This window comes from Cyprinus carpio, chromosome B4 (assembly GCF_018340385.1).
Source record: "Cyprinus carpio isolate SPL01 chromosome B4, ASM1834038v1, whole genome shotgun sequence".
Classification (NCBI taxonomy): domain Eukaryota; kingdom Metazoa; phylum Chordata; class Actinopteri; order Cypriniformes; family Cyprinidae; genus Cyprinus; species Cyprinus carpio.
Window position 1 is genome coordinate 31,505,043 of NC_056600.1, and position 22,724 is coordinate 31,527,766.

The following is a 22,724-nucleotide window of genomic DNA, read 5'->3' on the forward strand; positions in this document are numbered from 1 at the left end:
AGTTTTTTTTTTCTTGGTACAACATGGCATTAATCAATGCATGCTGATGAAGTTTTATCATAGTTTAAAGTTATATGGTAACAAGTGTTCAACATTCAACATGTTCTTTTTCATCAGTATTATTTGTGTTTTGAATTTTGTGAACGGGAATTACTCTTTTGCTGTGTTATAAGCCGGACATTGGAAGTTTTGTAATTCTTAATTAAAAAGCACAACAACAATAAAACAGTTGGCTATAATGACAAACTAGCTTACATAATGTTTATTAACAAAAACAAATACAATAAGGCATGGCTTCACATGCTATTATATACACCGACTAATAAATTTGTTTAGCAAACAGTAAGGAATCAAATAAAAAAAGAAAAAAAAAGAAAGCAAGCCTCCATGGTGTAACGTGAGGCAAACAGCAAAGATAACAACCATTAAAGATGAAACCGCATTTTCCATATTGTCCGTGTACTTTTGCGTCCATTAATTTTTCGTTTTTTTTAACCCATAAATGAAATACAGAAAATGTGTTTTCTCCTTTAATGGTTCAAACACTGATGAATAGAATAAGCAGACACACTAATTTTCATAGACTGCGACCAAAATGGTTGCATTTGCAACAGTTTTTTGAGAATGTGCGAGTTCAAATTTGACAAATATTAGTCAACATATAATAGGCCTATAGCATGTGGAGCCATGCCTCATCTTATTTGTTTTTGTTAAATGATAGGTAAGTTAGTTTGTCATTGTAGCCTACTGTTTTAATGTTGTTGTGCTTTTTAATTAAGAATAACAATGAATCAATATTTTGTTTTAGTCTTAAAAAGTTAAAAGTGTATAGATATAAACAAAACAGACAGTTATCTGTTCTTGTTAAATGTGACACCAGGATCACAAATTCCAAAATGAAAGTGTCCAAAGTCTGACTTATAACACAGCAAAAGAGGAATTCCCGTTCAAAAAATTCAAGTCACAAATAATAGCCTACTTTTGAAAAAGAACGGGTTGAATGTTGAAGACTGGTTACCATTTAACTATAAACTATGATTAAAGTTCATCAGCATGCATTGATTAATGCCATGTTGTAGCAAAAAAAAAAAAAAAAAAAAACAACTGTCCAAATGGTGTGCTAGTGCGATCAACAGAGAAAGTCGCAAAAGAGCTACCTGTTGGAAGAATAAGTCTAGAGCCCTGTATAGCCTATAAACGCGGCATTATGTGGATGCCACTTGTGAACAGGTCAAAAGAGCACCCTCACTGATTTCAGAAGCACCCTCAGTGATTTGATTCAGGAACACGGGCTGCCTGTTTCTGGAGATTATAACTTTATATATTTCTATAATAGCATATATATATATATATATATATATATATATATATATATATATATATATATATATATATACACATATATATACATACATACATATATATTTACCCCATATATTGCGCTCTAACACAATGTAGCCTACTGTACATGCATTGAGTGACCATGCATGATCCTCTCCAATGACATACACATATAGCACACAAAGTTATGATAAAATTATATCCCAATATATAATTTCATGATGATAGATTTCACGGGATTCTGCAATGTCTATTTTAAAAATAATATTTGTATTAAGTCTCTGCATTGTTCCAAAGACAGCTCTAGTTCTCAACTGAACGTGTGGGAGAAGCATCACTAAATTTGGCCAAAGAAAACTTGTTAAAATCGACATTTTTCCATATTAATTTGCAAATGTTTTTAATGTTTATTAAAAGTGCAAAAAATCATTAGAAAAAATCTGAAAAGTCGTCAATATTTTACTTTTTCGGGCAGCATTTTGTGGATTTGGTTCTAATTTCAATTTTGGTTTTCAGCATAGCATTTAAAAATACAATAACTGTTCTTTTTTCATTTTTTCCGTCATGGTTAAAAAACGAAAAACGAATGGATGCGAAAGTGCACAGTCCATGTATATTTTGGTCATTTGATTTTCTACTTAAATAAATAAAGAGAAATGAGAAACGGTTTGATTTTCGTTTTTTCATTTTAAGAAATGGAAAACAAAAATTTAGCTGGATTTTATGTACTTTTGTTCATGAGTAAAAAATGAACAAATTTTCACGGCTGTTGCATGTTATTGACAAAACAGAATTGACTTTACTCAATGTCCTTTAAATTTTACTGTATGTGATCAACAAAGACATGGAATACGCCTATGATAGCCTACTGATTTTTAGCCTACTCATTTTATTCTATGCCTATTTAAGAAAAACCTCACAGATAACGTCTTCATTTGCTATTACAAACAACAGCAACTGAAGCTATATCTAGAAGAGCGCAACAAGTAGGGTACTGCACTTCCTCGGTCTGTTGTGAGTGCGTTCATGATGCTGCTGACGTGTTTTCTGGTGCGCCCAATAACAAAGATAACACGTCAGCCGCGTCACTGCAGTGTTGTGAATGCGCTGACAACAGACCCGGAAGAGAAGACAATGCTGAATAAAGTTGTAATTTTTGTTATTTTTGGACCAAAATGTATTTTGGTAATGTATTAACAACAGTTTATAAACTACTGATTAACTATAGTTCACAAATAATTTGTAAATACTTTTTTACTCTATACTTATTAAAAAGTGTTACCATTTTATCTATTAGAATGTCATAAGTAACTTAAGTAAATACAAATGTCATAATATCTTCTAGGCCTGAAAAATGCCCCAAGGTCAATCCCTGAGGGTTAAGCTAATAACTCTTCTGTGCATTTATGCTCAACACTGCAGCAAATTGTTCATGAATCAAACTGATCCAGTTCAACTCACTGACTCAATGGTCTGGTCACAGTCGTTGTCGATATGTCAATGCACTGTATCTGTCCTACTGAAATGAGGCAAGAGCTAAGAATAATATGATCCTCAGCTGAATGAAGTGAAAATAAAATATGCTTGAAAATAAAGGTATTGTAGTAATAAAATCCATAAGGAAAGGAAAATGTTTTTAAATGAACATGACAGTTTTTTTTTAAACAAACTGTTGAAAGTAGTCATTAAGGAAGTTTAGGTATTATTTCATTCTCATAACTGGAACACTGCATCACAAAATTCCAGGTTATCCAGGATGGTTGGGAACCCTGACTATTTTCTCATCAGGTTTTTTGAGTAGTCATTGCCTGCCTTGTGTTCTTGGAGAACATGCCACTGATACAATCATAATACAATATAGACAGGAAAAATGTCTGCTTGCTATAGTTATGAAACACCTATTTATCCACATATTTGAACATAGTAATTCAGTTAATGTGAATGTCAAACCTCAATATGTTCAGATGACAGTGTGGACTCTTCAGTCCATCAGAAAGCAGCTTCACTCCTGAATCCTGCAGGTGATTGCTACTCAGGTACAGCTCTGTCAGATGGGAGTTTGATGATTGTAGAGCAGAAGACACAGTTTCACAGCATGTTTCATCAAGACCACAGCCGTCAAATCTGCCAAAACAGAATGTTTAGCTAGATTATTTTCTGATGTTAATTTTTTTCTGTAATAACTTGTTGTAATCTTCATAAACGGGGGACATATTTCACATTCTATTTTGACATTTAATTGTTTAGTGATGTAGAACAAAACGTTTAATTGAACATCAGTCAGTGAAATTACTCACAGGGCTTTTCTGCAGCATCTCACAGCTGGAATGAGTTTTGTGTAGTTTGAAGATGACGACGTGAACCTCTTCGGGTTGAACTCATCCAGCACCTTCTCTGATATCAGCAGTATGTAGGTCAGCACTGTGCACATTGAAGATGAGAGGTCTCTTCCTGGATGTTCATCTGAACTGAGGTAGCTCTTTATTTCTTCATATAATGAATGATCTTTGAGCTCAAGTAAGCAGTAAAATAGGTTGACTAGAGCTTCATCTGAGATATTGTACTTGTTTTGTTCTTTTTTAATGTATTTAGTTATTATTGTGATGCTCTCTGTTGTGTCTTCAGTGTGTGTGATCAGGCCTTTGAGCAGATTTTGACTGAAGTTCATTGAAATCCCCATCAGAAACCGCAGGAACAGGTCTAGATGTCCTTTCTCACTCTGCATTGCTTTATCAACAGTCTTCTCCAGTAGCTCCTGCAATGTGACATTCTGTTTCGGCTCATCAAAGAAAAACTGAAGCTCCTGCATGTTCTTGTTCAGGTAGCAGATGAACACATGCACTGCAGCGAGAAACTCTTGAACACTCAGATGCACAAAGCAGAAGACCTTCGTCTTATAAAGTCCAACTTCCTTCTTAAAGATCTCAGCAATCATTCCTGTGAACTCTGTGTCTTTACTTGCATCAATACCACATGCTTTCAGATCTTCCTTATAAAACACAATGTTTTCCTTCTTCAGTTGTTCAAATGCTAGCTTGGCTAACTTTAAAATCATCTCTCTATTTAACTGCAAGTGCTCTGTACATTCTCCTTCTTCTTGTTCATCGTACTTCTGGTTCTTCATGTTCATCTGTATCCGCAGGAAGTGAATGTACATTTCAGTGAGTGTTGTACTGATGTTCTCTGCATTGTTCTCAATGAGAATATTCTGAAGTACTGTGGCTGTGATCCAGCAGAACAGAGGAATGTGGCACATGATGTAGAGACTACGAGACGTCTTAATGTGTGAGATGATTCTGGAGGCCAGACTCTCATCTGTGATTCTCTTTCTGAAGTACTCCTCTTTCTGTTGGTCAGTGAATCCTCGCACCTCTGTGAACAAACCCACATACCGACAAGGGATCTGATTGGCTGCCGCTGGTCGTGATGTCACCCAGACATGAGCTGATGGAAGCAGCTTACCTTTCACCAGACTTGTAAACAGCACATTTACAGATACTTTTTTCTCAACAGTGTTCGAAGACCTACTATTAAAATTCAGAGGCAGGCGATTCTCATCAAGTCCATCAAATATAAATGCAAACTTACATTCCTTATATAACTTTGTTTTCTCCATGCCCTCCAGTTCAGGATAAAATTCTAGCAGAAGCTCATGGAGACTGAAATCTTCATTTGTCATTAAGTTTATCTCTCGGAATGAAAGCAGGAACACACAGTGTATATCCTGATTGGCTTCTCCTTCTGCCCAGTCCAGGATGAACTTGTGCACAGAGACAGTTTTTCCAATGCCAGCGACTCCCTTGGTCAGCACAATCTTTTTCTCAAGGTTTGTCCTCAGTTCAGTGAATATATCATTGCATTTGATTGGTTTGTCATGTGTTTTTTTATTCTTGAAAGCATTATCGATCTTCAGAATCTCATGTTCGTGATTTACAGCTTTCATATCTCCCTCTGTGATGAACAGTTCTGTGTAAATAGCCTTAAGTTGTGCTTCATTTTCATCTTTGATGCCCTCAAAAATATATTCTGCTTTCTTCTTCATGTTTGTTTTGTGAATTTCCAAGAAGTTTAGCAGCTCTGTAATTAAAAAAGAAAAAACATATTTGACAAATATTTTCGTATCTGCATGATCACCATTATTAAAAACTGAAGCAGACAGATTAAATTCATAATGCTGAAAACAGCACTGTTCCATACCTAAAAGCTCGGTTTCAATTTACAAATTTCTGAATTTGTTTTTATGTTCTTTCCAGATTAGTCATTGTATTGATTGAGATAATTTTTAGGCCATGCTGACTAATGTTACTAAAAACTGATGGTCTCCATATCATCTGGCACATCAAACAGGATGTGAGGCTTTATGTACATGTTTTGACCTACTGAAATTGACCTTTGCACGTGTGATTGTAATCATGTCTTGGTGATACTGAATCATTTTGGTGACAGTGCTACCTATTGGTCAACTTTAATAACTGTATAACATAAGATGTATAATTAAGGATTTTAGACCATTGTAAACTGGATATCACTGGAGAAACACTCTGTTCTCTTCTATGTTTTTTTGTACAAAATCTGCCACTGATGTGTCTGGCCCTGTAATTGATGGTTGCAGTTATATTTCCACTTGTTTCCATTTACAGGCAGTGATTGTTATTTACTCCAGATGTGTTATGAATCACCTCCAAAAGGGACAGATGTCTTCAGATTGCCCTCAGCCTGAGCTGTGAAAGAGAGAATTACTCACTGGGAAACATCTATCACACAAACATGTCAGCACAGTAAAGAGGTTTAAATCAAACCATCAAACTTGTATATGTTTAATCATGTTAAAGTCACAGTGAATTAAATGTTACCTTGCTTGTGTTCATTCTCCAACTGTTCAGCCAGATCATTTTGGTTCATCTTTCTCAGGATGTCCACCATGATCTTCACGGCTTCTTCTGGTCCAAAACACACCACCATCTTATCTACTGTGTCGAATATATCTGCCTTTTCCATTTCAGACTTTGATATAAGCTTATGATATGCACTCATTAAGCGCCAATGAAACTCCTTTAGTTCAGCTTCTACAAGCTCCTTCAGTGAGTCCATGAGCAGCTCTTTAACAGACACCATCGTCCTTCACCAACTCACGGCTGCAGGTCAAAAAAAGAAAAGAAGAAATTATTTGAAGGACTTACGCTCTTAACACGTGGACCTAAGTGGATTATAAAGCTGTGAATTGACACATACGAATCATCATAAATTTGTTTTAAGCAAATCAACTATAATTGCTTTGAGTTAGCCAAAAAAAAGGCAGTGGCTATTTGCACTAAGTGTAAATAACGATAGATGCTATTAACACTGAGTGCAAACAGCAATGGATTCTATTTACACTAAGTGAAAACAGCAGTATTTTTAATGATAAACAATTAGATGCTATTTACACCAAGCGCAAATAGCTTATTTTCTTAGTGATAGATGCTATTAACACTAAAGCCCAATTTATACTTCTGCGTCAGACCCACGCCGTAGCCTCTACACTATAGGCAATGTGTTGGTTTTCATTTATACTTCTGCATTGTTGTCTGTGTCAACGTGCAATTACACATACAAACCACAAGTCTGCAGTGTCCACAGGTATGTTGCTGACCCACAGTATCAAGGCAAAACCCAAAGAAGAAGCTACTCATCGGAGAAGCATCAGCCACGAGAGCAGTAAATAAATATTAAAGAACAGATAATTTAATTAAAACTACAAAAAAGGAGACAACAACGGAACAGGAGAAGATGGCATTCTTTTGAAGGGGTCATATGATGTTGCTTAAAAGAACATTATTTTGTGTATTTGGTGTAATGAAAGGTGTTCATGCTGTTTAAGGTTAAAAAAACCAAAATTTTTCACATACTGTACATTATTGTTTCTCCTCTATGCCCCGCCTTTCTGAAACGCATCGTTTTACAAAGTTTATCGGTCTTAAAAGCGAGGTGTGCTCTGATTGGCCAGCTATCCAGTGCGCTGTGATTGGCCGAATGCTTCAAGTGTGTGACGGAAATGTTACGCCCCTTAACATACTGTGACATGTGTCATAGTCAGAACACTGGCGTGACAATAACAATAAAACCCATTACAAACAAGCCATTTGTTTCATCCTGTGGGAACATAATTACAGATTATAATGACTTATACTGTGTTTTTACACGTTGTGCTGCATCGCGCCGCGTAAACATAAAACCATGTCTGCATTTTTGATCGGAGAGACAGCAAACAAGCGCTACTCTACACCAGCGGTTCTCAATTCTAGTCCTCGCACACCCCAGCTCTGCATATTTTGTATGTCTCTTTTTGTTAACACACCTGATTCAGATAATCAGCTCGTTAGAAGTGAACTTTGTGCATGAACTGTGTTCCCATTGATATGGTCCCTACACAGGATTCATTGCTCCCTACTCCCTGACCAGGGGAAATCTGTTGAAGTTTACCTCACTTCGGAACATTCATTCATTGATTTGCGCTGCGAAACGTCTTCACACACGGACAAGTGTGACATCATATACCTCTGTAAATAAATACAATTTAAATTCACGTTGCGCACACTTCAGTGCAGGTGATTGCTACTGAGGTACAGCTCAGATGGGAGTTTGATGACTGTAGAGCAGAAGACACCGTTTTTACAGCATGTTTCATCAAGACCACAGCCGTCAAATCTGCCAAAACAGAATGTTTAGCTAGATTATTTTCTGATGTTAATTTTTTTTCTTCAATAACTTGTTGTAATCTTCATAAACGGGGGACATATTTCACATACTATTTTGACATTTAATTGTTTAGTGATATAGAATATAACGTTAAATTGAACATCAGTCAGTGAAATTACTCAGGGCTTTTCTGCAGCATCTCACAGCTGGAATGAGTTTTGTGTAGTTTGAAGATGACGACGTGAACCTCTTCGGGTTGAACTCATCCAGCACCTTCTCTGATATCAGCAGTATGTAGGTCAGCACTGTGCACATTGAAGATGAGAGGTCTCTTCCTGGATGTTCATCTGAACTGAGGTAGCTCTTTATTTCCTCATATAATGAATGATCTTTGCGCTCAAGTAAGCAGTAAAATAGGTTGACTAGAGCTTCATCTGAAATATTGTACTCGTTTTGTTCTTGTTTAATGTATTTAGTTATTATTGTGATGCTCTCTGGTGTGTCTTCAGTGTGTGTGATCAGGCCTTTGAGCAGATTTTGACTGAAGTTCAGTGAAATGCCCATCAGAAACCACAGGAACTGATACAGATACTTATACTACAAACTGGAATCATGGCGGAATATCCAGTGATGTCCACTTCGCAGGGCATTTACGTTCGAATAGAACAAACATCTGAAGCCATAAGATAAACATACCAAATGTGCAGAGCAGGGGGGCACGAGGACTGAGATTGAGAACCGCTGCTCTACACTGTTCAAAACTCGCATTTGAATCATCAGTGGCAAATCCTTTACATATGTAAACGTACTAACAGACTGTGAATCAGAACAGCTGCATTGTATTCTTCTCTCCAAGGATCAGGAAACAGTCCTCCATAAAATGTGTTGCACACATCTGAATATTTGGGTTTGACTGTTCTGGAACAGTGTTGTAAATACAACTTAACCAAAGATTTCTAATTGTGTCCTCTTTTGGAAGGCCAAACAAAGTCCTTTCACAACAAAACAGTGTTTCCACAACACTAATGTCAATGACAGTATGTTCCTCAAAATCAAATTACAAAGTATTCCTTTTTACACACTCTTTCACAGATTGGAGAGCCTCTGCCTTACTTCTGAGAGACTCTGCCTCTCAAATACATCCCTTTTAAAGCTAATCATGTTACAGACTTGATGTCAATTAACTTAATTAGTTGCTAGATGTTCTCCCAGCTGAATCTTTTCCAAATTTCTTGCTTTTTCAGCTGTTTGTTGCCCCCCGTGCCAACTTCTTTGAGACCCGTAGCAGGTAGTGATGAGCAAATGAAGCCTCATGAAGCACTGTATGGAGGTAAATCAGTAGCTAAACTCGAGAGGTTGAAAATCTGAATGTGGGAACTTGTCATAGAGGGATATACATATGAAAGATGTTGCATTATTTGTTTACCAGATAATACCTGAATGACAAGATGAATCTAATGTCTTAAATTCCTGTAAAAGCTAAGGATATTCAGTGAAAATAGTTTTCAGTGTTTTACAAATAACTGATACATATGCATAAAACACATTTATTTCTTGGCAAGTCGCGATGGCTGGCATTGTTAATTGGTCAGGCATCGACCAATAAAATGTCTTCATTTGCACCAAAGCCCCGCCCCCGGCTCTGCTCTCTCACATCTGCATATACAAGTGAGTTTTGTAACAGGCATACTGCAAAAGGAGTAGCAAAAGTCAGAGTGCTAGGATTTGAACTTACTGCCAGATCTGAGAGGTTGTAAGTGCCGACTTGACGTTGTGCAGCGAAACTGAAGTAAAGTGCAAAAGTAAATATGTCATAAACATTTGTGTATGTCATTTTCTTTGTGTGAATGTCATTTTACACCTTTGTAGCTATTAATCTACAGCTTCCAATCATTGTCTGTGTGTGCAAATTGAAAGATTCAGCTTTTCCCATCAGAGCTGAGTGTAAATTTCAACTTACAAATACGAATGTTAATATGACAAGTTCCCACATTCAGATTTTCAACCTCTCAAGTTTAGCTACTGATTTACCTCCATACACTGAGGGTTTCCTCTGACTGTTTTGGGAAAAGATTCAAAGCTTCACAAGTGTCAAAAACAGCACCATCCGGTGGTTATTAAAAATATAGCAGCCAAAAGCCTGTTTTAGACACTCTGTAGGATTAAGCAGCAACCACAAATTCCATAGATTGACTCATGTTACATGCACAAATAAATGCCTAACTGTGTGTGTGTGTGTGTGTCTGTGTTGAATTACTCTCTCTGATAAAATAATTTACCATTAAATGTGGCATTAAATGGCAATATGAATATCAATATGATATAAGAATAATGAACACATATATGAATTGCATATGCCAAATATTTTATTTTTTTCTGAAATAATGTTTATTCTTCATATTACTTTTATGATTGGGTATTTAAAATGTAATTGAATAAGTCTGAATGAAAATTCCGACACGTGCACGTGATTGGACAGAAAGTGAGGCTTCGTTTTTTGTTGATCACATGATTCTCTGAAAACAATACGCTCCGGCACAGAGCATCTTGAGAAATTGTGCTGCTTACTCGATACAAGCTTTGAAGCTTCAGTGTCATATGTAAAATCACTAGTAGCAGGCATCAAATTTGAAATGAGCTCATTTAGTGGATAAAAGTGTAACATTTCTCGGTTTAAACATTTATTATGTTCTCTATGTTCTATTGTGAATAAAATATTGGTTTATGTGATTTGAAATTCTTTTAGTTTTCATTTTATTCAAATTTAAAAAAGGCCCCAACATTTCCAGAATTCGGGTTGTATGGTTATATACACTCTAAAAAATGCTGGGTTATTTTTTTTTATGTAAATGCTGGGCTCAGCCCGTTGGGTCATTTTATTGGGTTGTTTAATATTTTTCTTAGGTGCTGGGTTATTTTTAACCCAAATGCTTGGTTAAACTTGTTGGGATATTTTATTGGGTTATTTTTCATATTTATTACCCACATGCAGGGTAGTTGCTCTGTAACTAAGTTGTTGGGTAATTTTTTACGCTGGTTTATTTGTTTTCTACCCAACTGCTGAGTTGAGCCTGTCTGTGATGAAACAACCCATCTGCTGAGTTACATTCAGTGCGTGGGCTTTTTGAGTCCACAGGAGAGAGCTGTTCTCAGCGCCGCCGATTTGGTGCACGTCTTCAGCAAAATAAAAGTATGTATATATTTGTGATCCTATCTGTGAAATCCAGGCTAAAGTCTCAAAATTTAATTATGAGATAACAAGCATCAAAGTTTGATTTCAAATATTAATTTCACTATAATTTAAATTTTTGACATGGCTTTACGCAGTAAATATTAATGATATTAAGGTTACATTTCCACAGAATGTTCTTTACCTTATGAAGAATGATTTTATGTGGAAAACAGCAAATCACAAAAAAAGGACTAGCTGGGTTTTCACATAGTAGAACACATTTTATTTCATTTATAGTCTTTACTGTGCTGTACATTGTATTATTATTTTACACAATGAAACATAAGGATGAGGTGTCAGTCAGCTGCATCAGCAGTAGCCGTTTCGCTTGATGGAAACGCCTTTTGCCTTGCATAACATAAATGGATTTTATTCGGTGAGGAGCAAGGAGACAAGGCGTAAACTTCACAATAGTCTTTAATCCAGAAATCCAAGGGAATACACGGGCCAGACAGGAGCACAGGTAACACATAGGGTTGGGTCAGACAAAGACAGCACAGACTCAAACTTAAATGCGAGGGATATTTGGAGAAACACAGGTGTACAGAATTACTAATTAACTAACATAGGACAGGAACACGACCAAATAAGAACAAACAGAAACAGAAACAGGGGCAAAACATGACACAGCTAAGACTAAGCCAGGCACACACTCCCTCTCTTCAAAATGTTTTTTTTTTTTAATTCCTTCAGAGCACATAAACAACATACACTTTGAAAATGCCAGTTATGTGATGTTCATTTATATACCTCAACATGACACAATACCAGTCAAAAGCTTTTCAACAGTAAGATTTTTAATGTTTTTGTAAAGAATTATCTTCTGCTCACCAAGCCTTACATAAAGTTGCATTTGCTGAAGCAGTAATATTGTGAAATATTTTTACCATTTAAAATAACTGCTTTCTATTTGAATATATTTTAAAATGTAATTTATTCCTGTGATCAAAGCTAAATTTTCAGCACCATTACTCCAGTCTTACTCCAAGCTTGGACTCAGTATATATTAGGGATGCCACAATTCTCAATATAATATTGAACCGTTCGGTACGACATCCACGGTTCAATACGCGCTTGTGAATTGCGGTTTTACGTTTAAATAATTTATGTGCGTTTTATTTCTCTCTGAATTGACTGTTTGTGTGTGCCTGTTAAGTCTACGAGCTGAGATGAGGAAACTCCTCCCCACGAGTAAATATTCAATCACTATGCTCTAAAGTTAGGGGGCGCTGAACCATCATTCAACACTTTAACATGGCGAGCGGCGGTGAAGCGAGGCTACAGTACGAGGAAGCGCCGGCGTCTTTCAAATCCGTGGTGTGGAGACATTTCAGTTTTGCCGTTGAGTATAATGCCGAGGAAGAAAAAACGGTAAAATAAAAAAATGACTGTCTGCAAGCATTGTTTTACACGTGTAGCCTACTCAAACGGAAACACTTCCAACATGACTGCACATCTGCGGCGCCATCACCCAGCAATATCACAGTCTGAAGGCAGGATATCAGAGCAGGTAATAAAGTCCTCCAAAAAACAACAGTCCCTCGCTGAATCCTTCCAGCATACATACCCAACTGGTTTCCGAGAGTGGGGGTGTTCATTGCCAAAGATTTGCAGCCGTTTTCAGTGATTGGAGATGCGGGCTTTTGTCATCTTATAAAAACAATCGATCCGCGTTACAGATTACCATCTCACACTTTTTTAAGCACCGAGATAATTCCTGACCTCTATGAAAAGACATGCAACAGTATTGTGTACGAATTGGCTAAAGCACAGAGCCTTGCTCTGACCACAGATGGTTGGACCTCGCGGGCGAGTTACCTCACTGTAACTGTTCACTACATGTCGGATTGGGAAATGAAAAGCGCTGTACTCCAAACCCGTCCCCTGTATGAAAGTCATACAAGCACTCATTTGGCAGAAGAGTTGACAAACGCAGTGAATACGTGGAAGTTGAGGAGGCCAAATATGTTTCTCCCAGTCACCACAGATAACGCTCCGAATATTGTGAATGCAGTCCATGAAGCTGATGGGCTGGGGCCACCGATAAGTTGTTTTGCGCATGTTGTAAACCTAGCAGCCAAGAAAGCAGTGTCAATCAACACAGTTTCCCGCCTCCTGGGGAGGGTTAGAAAAATAGTGACTTTTTTTCACAAAAGCACCAAAGCCCACCATGTTTTGACTGTGAAGCAGGAGATGTTAAACTTGCCCAGACACAAGTTAATTCATGATGTCACAACTCGGTGGAATACAGTACATGACATGTTGGAAAGATATACAGAACAGCAGCCCGCCATCTACTCTGCCTTACTGGACACAGATCTGAAGCTGTCTGTCAAGAACATAACCATGTTGAATGACAGTGAACAGAAACTGGCAGAAGAACTGATTCAGGTCCTCACACCACTGAAAACAGTGACAACTCTCATGAGCAGTGAAACAACCCCCACTATATCAATGATTCTTCCTCTGAAAGAGATGATTCTCAAATCCATGTCACCAGAAGACCAGGACAGTGCAACAGTCAAAGAAGCCAAAGCAGCCTTTGGCATTACAAATGACCTGGCAAAGAGGTACACTGACCCTAATCTTCATGATTACCTCCAAATGGCCACAGCCCTTAACCCCAGGTTTAAATCCCTGCCTTACCTTGATGAAGACTCTCGTGATAAGCTCTACAGGAATATCAACCGTGAAATTCTGGAGCATGAACAGCAGGTACTATTTGATTGTTGTTGTTTTTTTTAATCGTGTGTAATTTTTGATTGTTTTATCTATTTAGATGTTTGTTATATATCTTGTGACCTTTCCCCTGATCAAAATAATTTCACATTTGTCATATGTTACACTGGAGAAGGTTGTGGTTCTGAGCTGTGTGTGCTTATATGTATAATAATTATACTAAAGGATCATTCTTTTTGATGCAAAGGGTCTAGTGGAGAATCCTGTGCCCTCCACAGAGGAAGACAATCCATCCTCTCCCCCTCCCAAGAAGAAGACAGCAATGTCAGAGGTATTTGGGGAGCTTTTCAAAACTGAGGAACAGCAGGGTAGGCCATTTCCCCAGATCATTGAGGAGGAAGTCACCACATACAAGTTAGCAGACAGTATTCGTGTGGATGCTGATCCATTCATATGGTGGAAAACAAATGAATGCAAGTTCCCCATGTAGCAAAAGCTGCACAACAACACCTCTGTGTCCCAGGAACCTCTGTTGCGAGTGAAGAGAATTTTCTCCACTGCCGAGGACATTGTAAGTGCAAAACGCTCTCGCCTTGCTGCAGAGAATGTTGACAGGCTTATCTTTTTACAGAAGAACCTCAAAATACAGGAATAGATAGCTGACCTAAGTGAAATTGCACTTTACATTCTGAATGAAGGATACTGTACTGGAGTACTGTTAAGTTTAATTAAGATGGCTTATGTTTACTGAAGTACAAGTATGTTTATTTGAAATGGTCAATTTATGTTTACTAACTTCACATGTATGTTTATTTTCAAAATTTAGGAATTTATGTGTTCCCCAGTTTGTACATGGGCTACCAGCAGCTGTGAGATGTCAGTGTTAATTTTAAAATAAAAAAATATTTTATATTATACAATACACTAGGAACTAGTGGACTTTTCTTTGCTTTTAAGTAAAATAAAGAAGTATTACAATAAATCGTTTTTATTTTTTTATTCTTAACCTCTTACAGTTCCTATTGCCTAAGCATATAATAACAAAAAAACACTCTTATGTGTCAAGCCATCAGAACCGAACCAAACTGAAAACCGTGGTTAAAAAACCGAGGTATGTATTGAACCGTGGGCTAACTGTATTGTTGCATCCCTAGTATATATATAAATTAAAACTTTTATTTAGCACACAAGTGATGATAAATACATTTATCATGTTACAAAATACTATACTCCTAAAAACTCTATACACAAAAAAAAAAAACGAAAAAAAAATGTAATCTCTTTTCTACATAATAAAAATAATTTTTTTTTAGCAGCAAATCAGAATATTAGAATGATATCTGAAGGATCATGTAAATGGAGTAATGATGCTAAAAATTCAACTTTGAAAGTCAGCTTTGATTGTTCCTAATAAACTTTTTAACTGCACTCACAAGGGAATCTCAAGTTATTTTGTGTGATAGCTAAATACATTCTAAATAAACTATAAACAAACAAAATACAAATTTATTTTGTCCTCACATTCTGTTTTGTTACTTTTCCCTCTTAGTCACACACCTAACTGAAAGGCTCATTATGCGGGCCTTTGTCTTTTCAGGTGTGAATCACAACATTATGCATGACCATTCACACCCCCTCGCCTATACTTTTTCTACACAAAAATTTTTTTAAATCAATATATTGTTTTCTGTGAATGAGTGAGTAAGATGATTCCATTTCAAGGGAACTTCAAACTGCATCCTCTAGGGGTCGCTATGAGGAATGCCTCATTGTGACCCGTGTCTGAAACATACATTCAAAAAACACCAACAACATGCTGGCCGGCGACAGTACAGCCAAGGTCTCACGACAGAACACAGAGTGGTTGAGTGACACTTTCATTTTGATTGCTAAACTAATGACATAATAATAATAATAATAACTAATAAAAAACTTTAGACATTTCTTGCTGGATGAAGGAACCTTCAACTCAACCTTGCCAAGACAGAACTGCTTGTGGTTCCAGCAAACCCATCGTTTCATCACAATTTCACCATCAAGTTAGGCACATCAACCATAACTCCTTCAAAAACAGCCAGAAACCTTGGAGTATATGATTGATGATAAGCTAACTTTCTCAGACCACATTGCTAAAACTGTCTGGTCCTGCAGATTTGCTTTATTCAACATTAAGAAGATCAGGCCCTTTATTTCAGAACATGCTGCACAACTCCTTGTTCAAGCTCTTGTTCTGTCCAGGCTGGACTATTCCAATGCTCTCTTGACAGGTCTTCCAGCCAGTTCTATCAAACCTTTACAATTAGTCCAGAAAGTGGCAGCAAGATTAATTTTTAATGAGCCGAAAAGAATACACGGCACACCTCTGTTTATCAGTTTGCACTGGCTACCAATAGCTGTTCGCATAAAATTCAAGGCACTGATGTTTGCCTACAAAACCACCACTGGCTCTGCACCCCTTTACCTAAATTCATTACTTCAGACTTATGTGCCCTCTAGAAGCTTCCGTTCTGCAAGTGAACGTCGCTTGATTGTGCCATCCCAAAGAAGCACAAAGCCACTTTTACAGACTTTTAAATTAAATGTTCCCTCCTGGTGGAATGACCTGCCCAACTCAATCCGAGCAGCTGAGTCCTTAGCCATCTTCAAGAATCGGCTTAAAACACATCTCTTCCATCTTTATATGACCCTCTTAACTTTAGCACTCACTATTCTAATTCTATTTAAAAAAAAAAAAATCTAACTACCATTCTAATCTTACTGTCATTTATTATACAATTATAAAAAAAGACTTCGAACACTAGCTTGCTCTATTCTTTTTCCATTCTATCTGTTTTCTTTTTATTTATTATATTATTTAAAAGCCCTTGCTATGTGTACTGCGTTTAAGCTAACCGAGACTTGTTATAGCACTTATATATCATTGCTCTTTTGTTGTTTTTGATTGCTTCCATTGTCCTCATTTGTAAGTTGCTTTGGATAAAAGCGTCTGCTAAATGCCTAAATGTAATGTAAATGTAAACTCCAGCTTAGTGTTTTCAGATCATCGTCGGCAGCGCATCCGCAATGAGGAGTGAGAGCATACGCATGGTTTCCAGATTGCTTAAATAATCAAAACGGGCAGAAAATGTATCCTTGTAACAGCGAAGCTCTGATTCGGGGATTTGAACTCTTGATATCTGGCGAACCGCACTCATGAAAGCTCACGTAGTAGAGGCGTGTAGAGCAGTCCACAATAACATGTTTTCTCCTTTTTTGGATGTTCGGCGTGTTCTTTTGGGAAACTATGCTTGAATTTGAAATATTCAATATTCACGATATTTTCAAATTTTACATCGTCATCAAAATTATTGTGATATTACCGCTAATATTCAATATATCTCCCAGCCCTAACTGTGAGCATTTTTTGATGAAAAAGCTCCACTTTCGTTTGTTTTTCTTTTCGAGGAAAGAAGGGTAGCCGTCTGCTCCCCGTGATTCAGGACCCACCGCTGCTGAGGCACGTAGGAGAATGAGCTCATGGGGATCGCAGGCAGATCTGACTGATGAGTTTAAAGAGGGGCTTTCCCTCTCATGCTCGTTGGCTGTGGACGAGAGGGAGCCACTGGAGGATGATGTTATTTCCCTAACATCATCTGATGGGCCAGTGCTCTCCTGGGTCCAGCCCAGGAAGAGCAGTTGATATCGGAGGAGGGTGAAGAAGCTGAAGTTGAGCCCTCCCAATCCTCCTGCTGTAGCGTATCAGACCCGAACCAGACAAATTAAAGATTCCATCGGGAGCATGGTTGAAACATGAGGAGCCGAATTCCACAGAAAGGCAACAGGCTGTTGTAAATCAACTCCTAGCACCACAGTCTGAAGCAAGATAATCAACCAACTCTTTCACAGAACAGCTTTCAACATTAACACCATTAGAACAATTACTAACAATTTCAATTTGGAGAAGAGATTTGGGGCAAGTAATCTAGATTGATGGTCAAAGAGATGCACAGCCTGACCATCACATATAAACCCATGATAGTAATCATGATCACAAGATCTATTGATTGACTTCCCCCAACTAGAAGAACCAGACTGAAATTCCAAAGGGGACCTTTTAACCTCTGGTCTCCACACAGAACGTCCGGGAAAATCCGAACAAAATCCTTATAAAATAAAACATAATATATAATACACCCAGAAAAAACAAAATATAAAATTTCAAAACAAAATCATATGAGTTGCCCACAAAAACATCATAATAAATACTCAGGACACCATCAAATTTGGCTTTGGCTTTTAGTTTTTAGCTTTTGCTCCTAGATTTTGCTCTTAGCCATGCTTTTAGTCATCACTTTTAGCGTTCTTCGAGCGCCGTTCCAGCGTGCTTCGGCCTGCATGCCTGCTGCTACTTAGCCACGATGAGAAGAAACACTACCTAGTCTCGTCAAACTTTACTTTTATTCTTTAACTTTAGTTTCTTCTCTTTTCCGTTTGAGAGTTTCGTGTTCTGAGTTAAGTTTTGTAACACTGTGTCTCCGAGTCTGACCTCGAGTGCCCGTTCAACTTCAACCAGCCCACAACTCCGCATGGTCAGCCTACGCCCAACCACGGGCTTCCCAAGACGTCACTTCAACGACTACAGAACTTCCAGCCAATCAGCAACCTCGGGAAACCCCCTTTTCAATGACAACAAAGGGAACCCCTTTACACAGGTGACGCAAGTAACCTCCAGACTCTGATCTGTACTGGTGTATCTAATATAATTTTAACCCCATTGAGGAACTCATTGCGAGGGTTAATTAAGTGATTGATGGTTGTTCATGTCTATGCAATTTCACGTATTGCTGTAAACTTGGAATTTCACATTTTCATTCTCTTAAACCCATTCTTTCCTAACTTTCTATCTTCCTGCAACTTGTGTGAATGTGTGAGTGCGTGTGCTTATGTGTTAGATTAGTTCATATGTCTTAGATTTATCTAATAAAGCCTTATTCATTTTGAAAAGAGAAGTATCTTGTGTTTTGTGCTTACAAGTTAATGTCTTAAACTGCCGATCTTGTTACTGTGCTAATTAATAGTGTTTTCACTATACTTTGGATATTAATATTAATTGCAGATTTGATGTTATACGGCTCGTTCAACAAATCGCTGGCCGTCTCAGTGATCAGCCGTAAAACAGTGATTCTGTTCAAATTCCCTTTAAAATCTTAAATGATTCCTTTTGAGCTAAATTGGCCTGTTTCCCTTACACTGCCCTGTATATGATGAGCTACTGGAGGTTATGGATCACGCCACAGTGAGGCTTGAATTGCATGGAAGCAGGCCAAGAAAGTGACATTGCGAGGTCGTCCCCATGAGCATTATCTTTCTGACCATAGCCCTCCAGGTCAGGTGAGCCTTCCTTTTCTTCCTGATCTCCATACAGAGATCGAGAAGGAATGGAAGCAGCCATTTTCCTCAAGCATCCATCGGTTCCAGCATATGATTTATGCCAACATCGAAGGGATGCGCAAAAGCGGTTATGAGAAGATGCCCCCTGTAGAAGAGATGCTGGCCCCTTCAGGATACAACATTATACCGAAACACCAGTAAAAACAGAGCATACGCAGCAGCAGGTCAGGCTGATGCTTCGTTGCACATGATGGCGGTGCTTCAGGCATATTAGGCTGATCTACTGAAAGACCTGTATAAAGGCGAGGGCCTTTCTCCCGATGAGGTGACTGAGTTGCACCGCACCACAGATCTCACTCTCCATGCTATAAAGCAGACAGCCTCTGAAATGTCTACTATGTCTAACGGAGAGACATCTGTGGGTGAACCTAGCATGTTTCCTGGATCATGCAGCCAGATCACGGTCTTCTGTGGGAGACTTCTTGATAATCAGGCCCCGACACAGTACTTCAAATTTCCTGGACATCTGGGCTGGGCTTATGCTTTTCAGGCTGCCCTGTCTGGTACGCCATATCTACATCACCCTGAGGGGCTTCCTGGTGACCAGGATATCCCCTCTTGCTGAGGCATCAAGCAGGAAGTATAGGTGGCATTGGCGAGAACCTTCTTGTGTAATACTGTCTCAGGCAGTGCTCTCCTCCCCTTTACAATTTCTAAAATCCATATAGTGGTAAGTCTGCACACTAAGATTCTGCACATTTTCTGAAATCCTGTATGGTAAGGATTACACATTATTAGCCTCGTTCCCTTTCTCTGAGCTGGCTTAGACCCTGGTTCTCGCCTTGGGCTCCACTCAACCAGTGTGTCTCTGTTGACACACTCCCCTCACCATTGAGGGTTATTGTGAGCATGGTGCTTTCTTTCGAGCATTCAAATTCTCTCCCCTTTTGAGGAGTTGGATTTCTTGCTCCAGTGGCATAGGTAGTAAAGCACTTAGCACTGAACCCGAGTAAATAGCATGTATCGATAAGAAAATATGGGTAATGCTTTACTTAAAGCATTCATGTATAATGCATTGTACAATTTGGCATGAATAATTGTAGCCACAGTTAAAGGTGCTGTATGTAAGTTTTTGACTCCACTAAAGCATAAACATAGCATGTTTCTTAAATATCTGCAAACATATTATGGTAAGTTAACATTTTTTTTAGCTGAAAAACAATGCTATAGTCAGTTATTCTCCTTTAAAAATGTGCGTTCCAAGCCAGAATGACGGTCTCTGTCAGTGTTGGGTAAGTTACTTTCAAAAAGTAATTAATTACTATTACTAGTTACATCATCAATATTGTATTTAAATTACTTTACTAATTACTCTGTCTGAAAAGTAACTTAGTTACTCAACAAGTAACTTAATTATTCAAATCGCTAATTAAGCTACATCTTAAAATCCCTATAAACCTTAATAGAAATTAAACTCTTTATTCTATCAATTTGAGTTAAACATAATAGTTTAGCCTTTTAGCTTTAAAACAACTGTAACACTTAAACATTTTTTATAAAAAATTTAGTTTAAAAATTACCACAAAGTAACACTTTTTGACTTCCTCAATTTGTGTACATCCACATGGGGTTCAGAATATAATTTATTTATCCACAGTAATTTTACACTTGTCTAGTACAAATATGTCGCTTTGTTTCAAAATTACAGTTTATACTTTTTTCTTTATTTACCCTCAGAAAATGGAAGTGAAATGTGACAACATGCCCCGTAGGTGGGGTACATTGTAACAGCTGAGGGGCACGTTGTAACGTGACCGCTTAATGACAGCATAAAATGTTATCTGATCGAAAGAAAAAAATATACAAGACAAACTAAAATATTTTGTTAATAAAATAATAAAATAAAATGTTTGTTTTTTTCAAATAAAATAATGGCCTTTTTTAAGAATTAAAAATAATCTGATTTTAGAGTTTGACAATGAACGCATTGCAACCAATGCTTGGGACGACCCGCATAAATGAGAAAAAATGCTTTACATGTCTTGAAATAATCATTTCTAAACATTAAACATTGACTGTCAGTCTTTATTCACCTGTTTCTCGTTGTTTCTCATTAAAATTAATTAAAGTAAAGTAAGTGTAAATTACATCGCTAATGTCATACAATAGCATGTTGTAACACTGTGCTATTGGGATTTAATGGGATTTAAAACTTAATGGGATTTAAAACTGGTTAGTGCCTTCTGCTAGTTATCAAAGCATTAAAAGAGTGATAAATAACAGATTGGAGATTAAAATAATACCAGATTTGTCTCATTTTAAATGAATAATAAAAACTGAGAGGAAAAATTTACTTAAGCAAGAATTTGAATTTTACTATGGTAAAATAAATGTTCAGCGATATCTTCAAAAGATTTTTTAATTTTGGCACACATTTTTTTCTAGATAATGTTAATATGGTAACTAATAAATACTGTAAATTTTGTTATGCTAGCATGTGTGGAAATATTCAAACCACGTGTGTTACAACTAACCCCACGTTACTTTGTGCCCCGCGCTCCCCTAACCTTCTTTGGTTAACAAATAGAAATACTCTGAATAACAAAAAAGCTTAAGAAAAGTTAAACAATACATTTCAGTTTGGCAAGAAAAGCCCAACTAGTAAAATCCGTACAGGTTTATGTAAAAATAACACTTTAACTAATGTAGGTAAGAATAAATTATATAAATGGCCATTTCATTCATAAGATCAACAGAATGGTGTGAGATGTTATAAGGCAGCAGCGCTGTACAAACGCGTCTGTCTCTGGCTCAGCGCCAGCCACAATGAGAAAGCAGATTTGAATTTAGCAGTTGATGTTGTGCCGCACTGAACGATCTAATCACACCGGTGTGATTGTATCAAATATAAAAAATATTATTCGGCTATTTTTGTCTTTTGAAAGCTGCATTTAAAATCCACTTGCCTCAGAATTCGCTTTGGATGGACATGACACCTCTGAAGTTAATGAAAATGTCAGTTCATTTCTATATAACGTTAGTTATAACATACAGTATTCGCTGTTTGAATATCCGTGGAAAGGAAAAGTTATAGAGCCTAATTATACATTTCTAATGTTTTAATTAAATCGTAATCATGTTCAATACAATTTCTGTCCCATTGAACATATTTTATTAGACATGACACCCATGTCTGGCTGTTGCCTAAAGAGACGGTTTTATGATGTTTAATACATTTGGCTGCTTTTAGTCTTACCCTGGAGTTGGTTCACCCTCCGCCTATGGCCTCGCTTTAGTTTCATACGGATTAAATAATCAGATAATATTCGTTTTTTGATTTGAATTTGTTAAAAAGTAGACACAGGCTTTCTATAGACGTATTTATCATGTCTCTGTGTCATATTTCACTGAGTTTGTGACATGT

The 22,724-nt window shown here is 37.3% G+C and overlaps 1 protein-coding gene across 3 annotated transcripts in view; it reads right to left on the minus strand.

Moving 5' to 3' along the window:
• Positions 1-22,724, minus strand: part of LOC109065237 (NACHT, LRR and PYD domains-containing protein 3-like) — an 80,941-nt gene that overhangs the window by 52,906 nt on the left and 5,311 nt on the right. For 2 of the 3 annotated variants that reach the window (XM_042722895.1, XM_042722894.1), the window contains exons 2-5: positions 6,195-6,476; positions 6,021-6,062; positions 3,639-5,418; positions 3,292-3,465 (exon numbers count right to left, since the gene is read on the minus strand). In XM_042722895.1, coding sequence (XP_042578829.1) covers positions 3,292-3,465; positions 3,639-5,418; positions 6,021-6,062; positions 6,195-6,456 — 2,258 coding nt within the window. In that variant the 5' untranslated portion in view covers positions 6,457-6,476. Of the gene's footprint in view, positions 1-3,291; positions 3,466-3,638; positions 5,419-6,020; positions 6,063-6,194; positions 6,477-22,724 lie in introns of those variants that run through there. The other variant, XM_042722897.1, reaches the window with a different exon arrangement.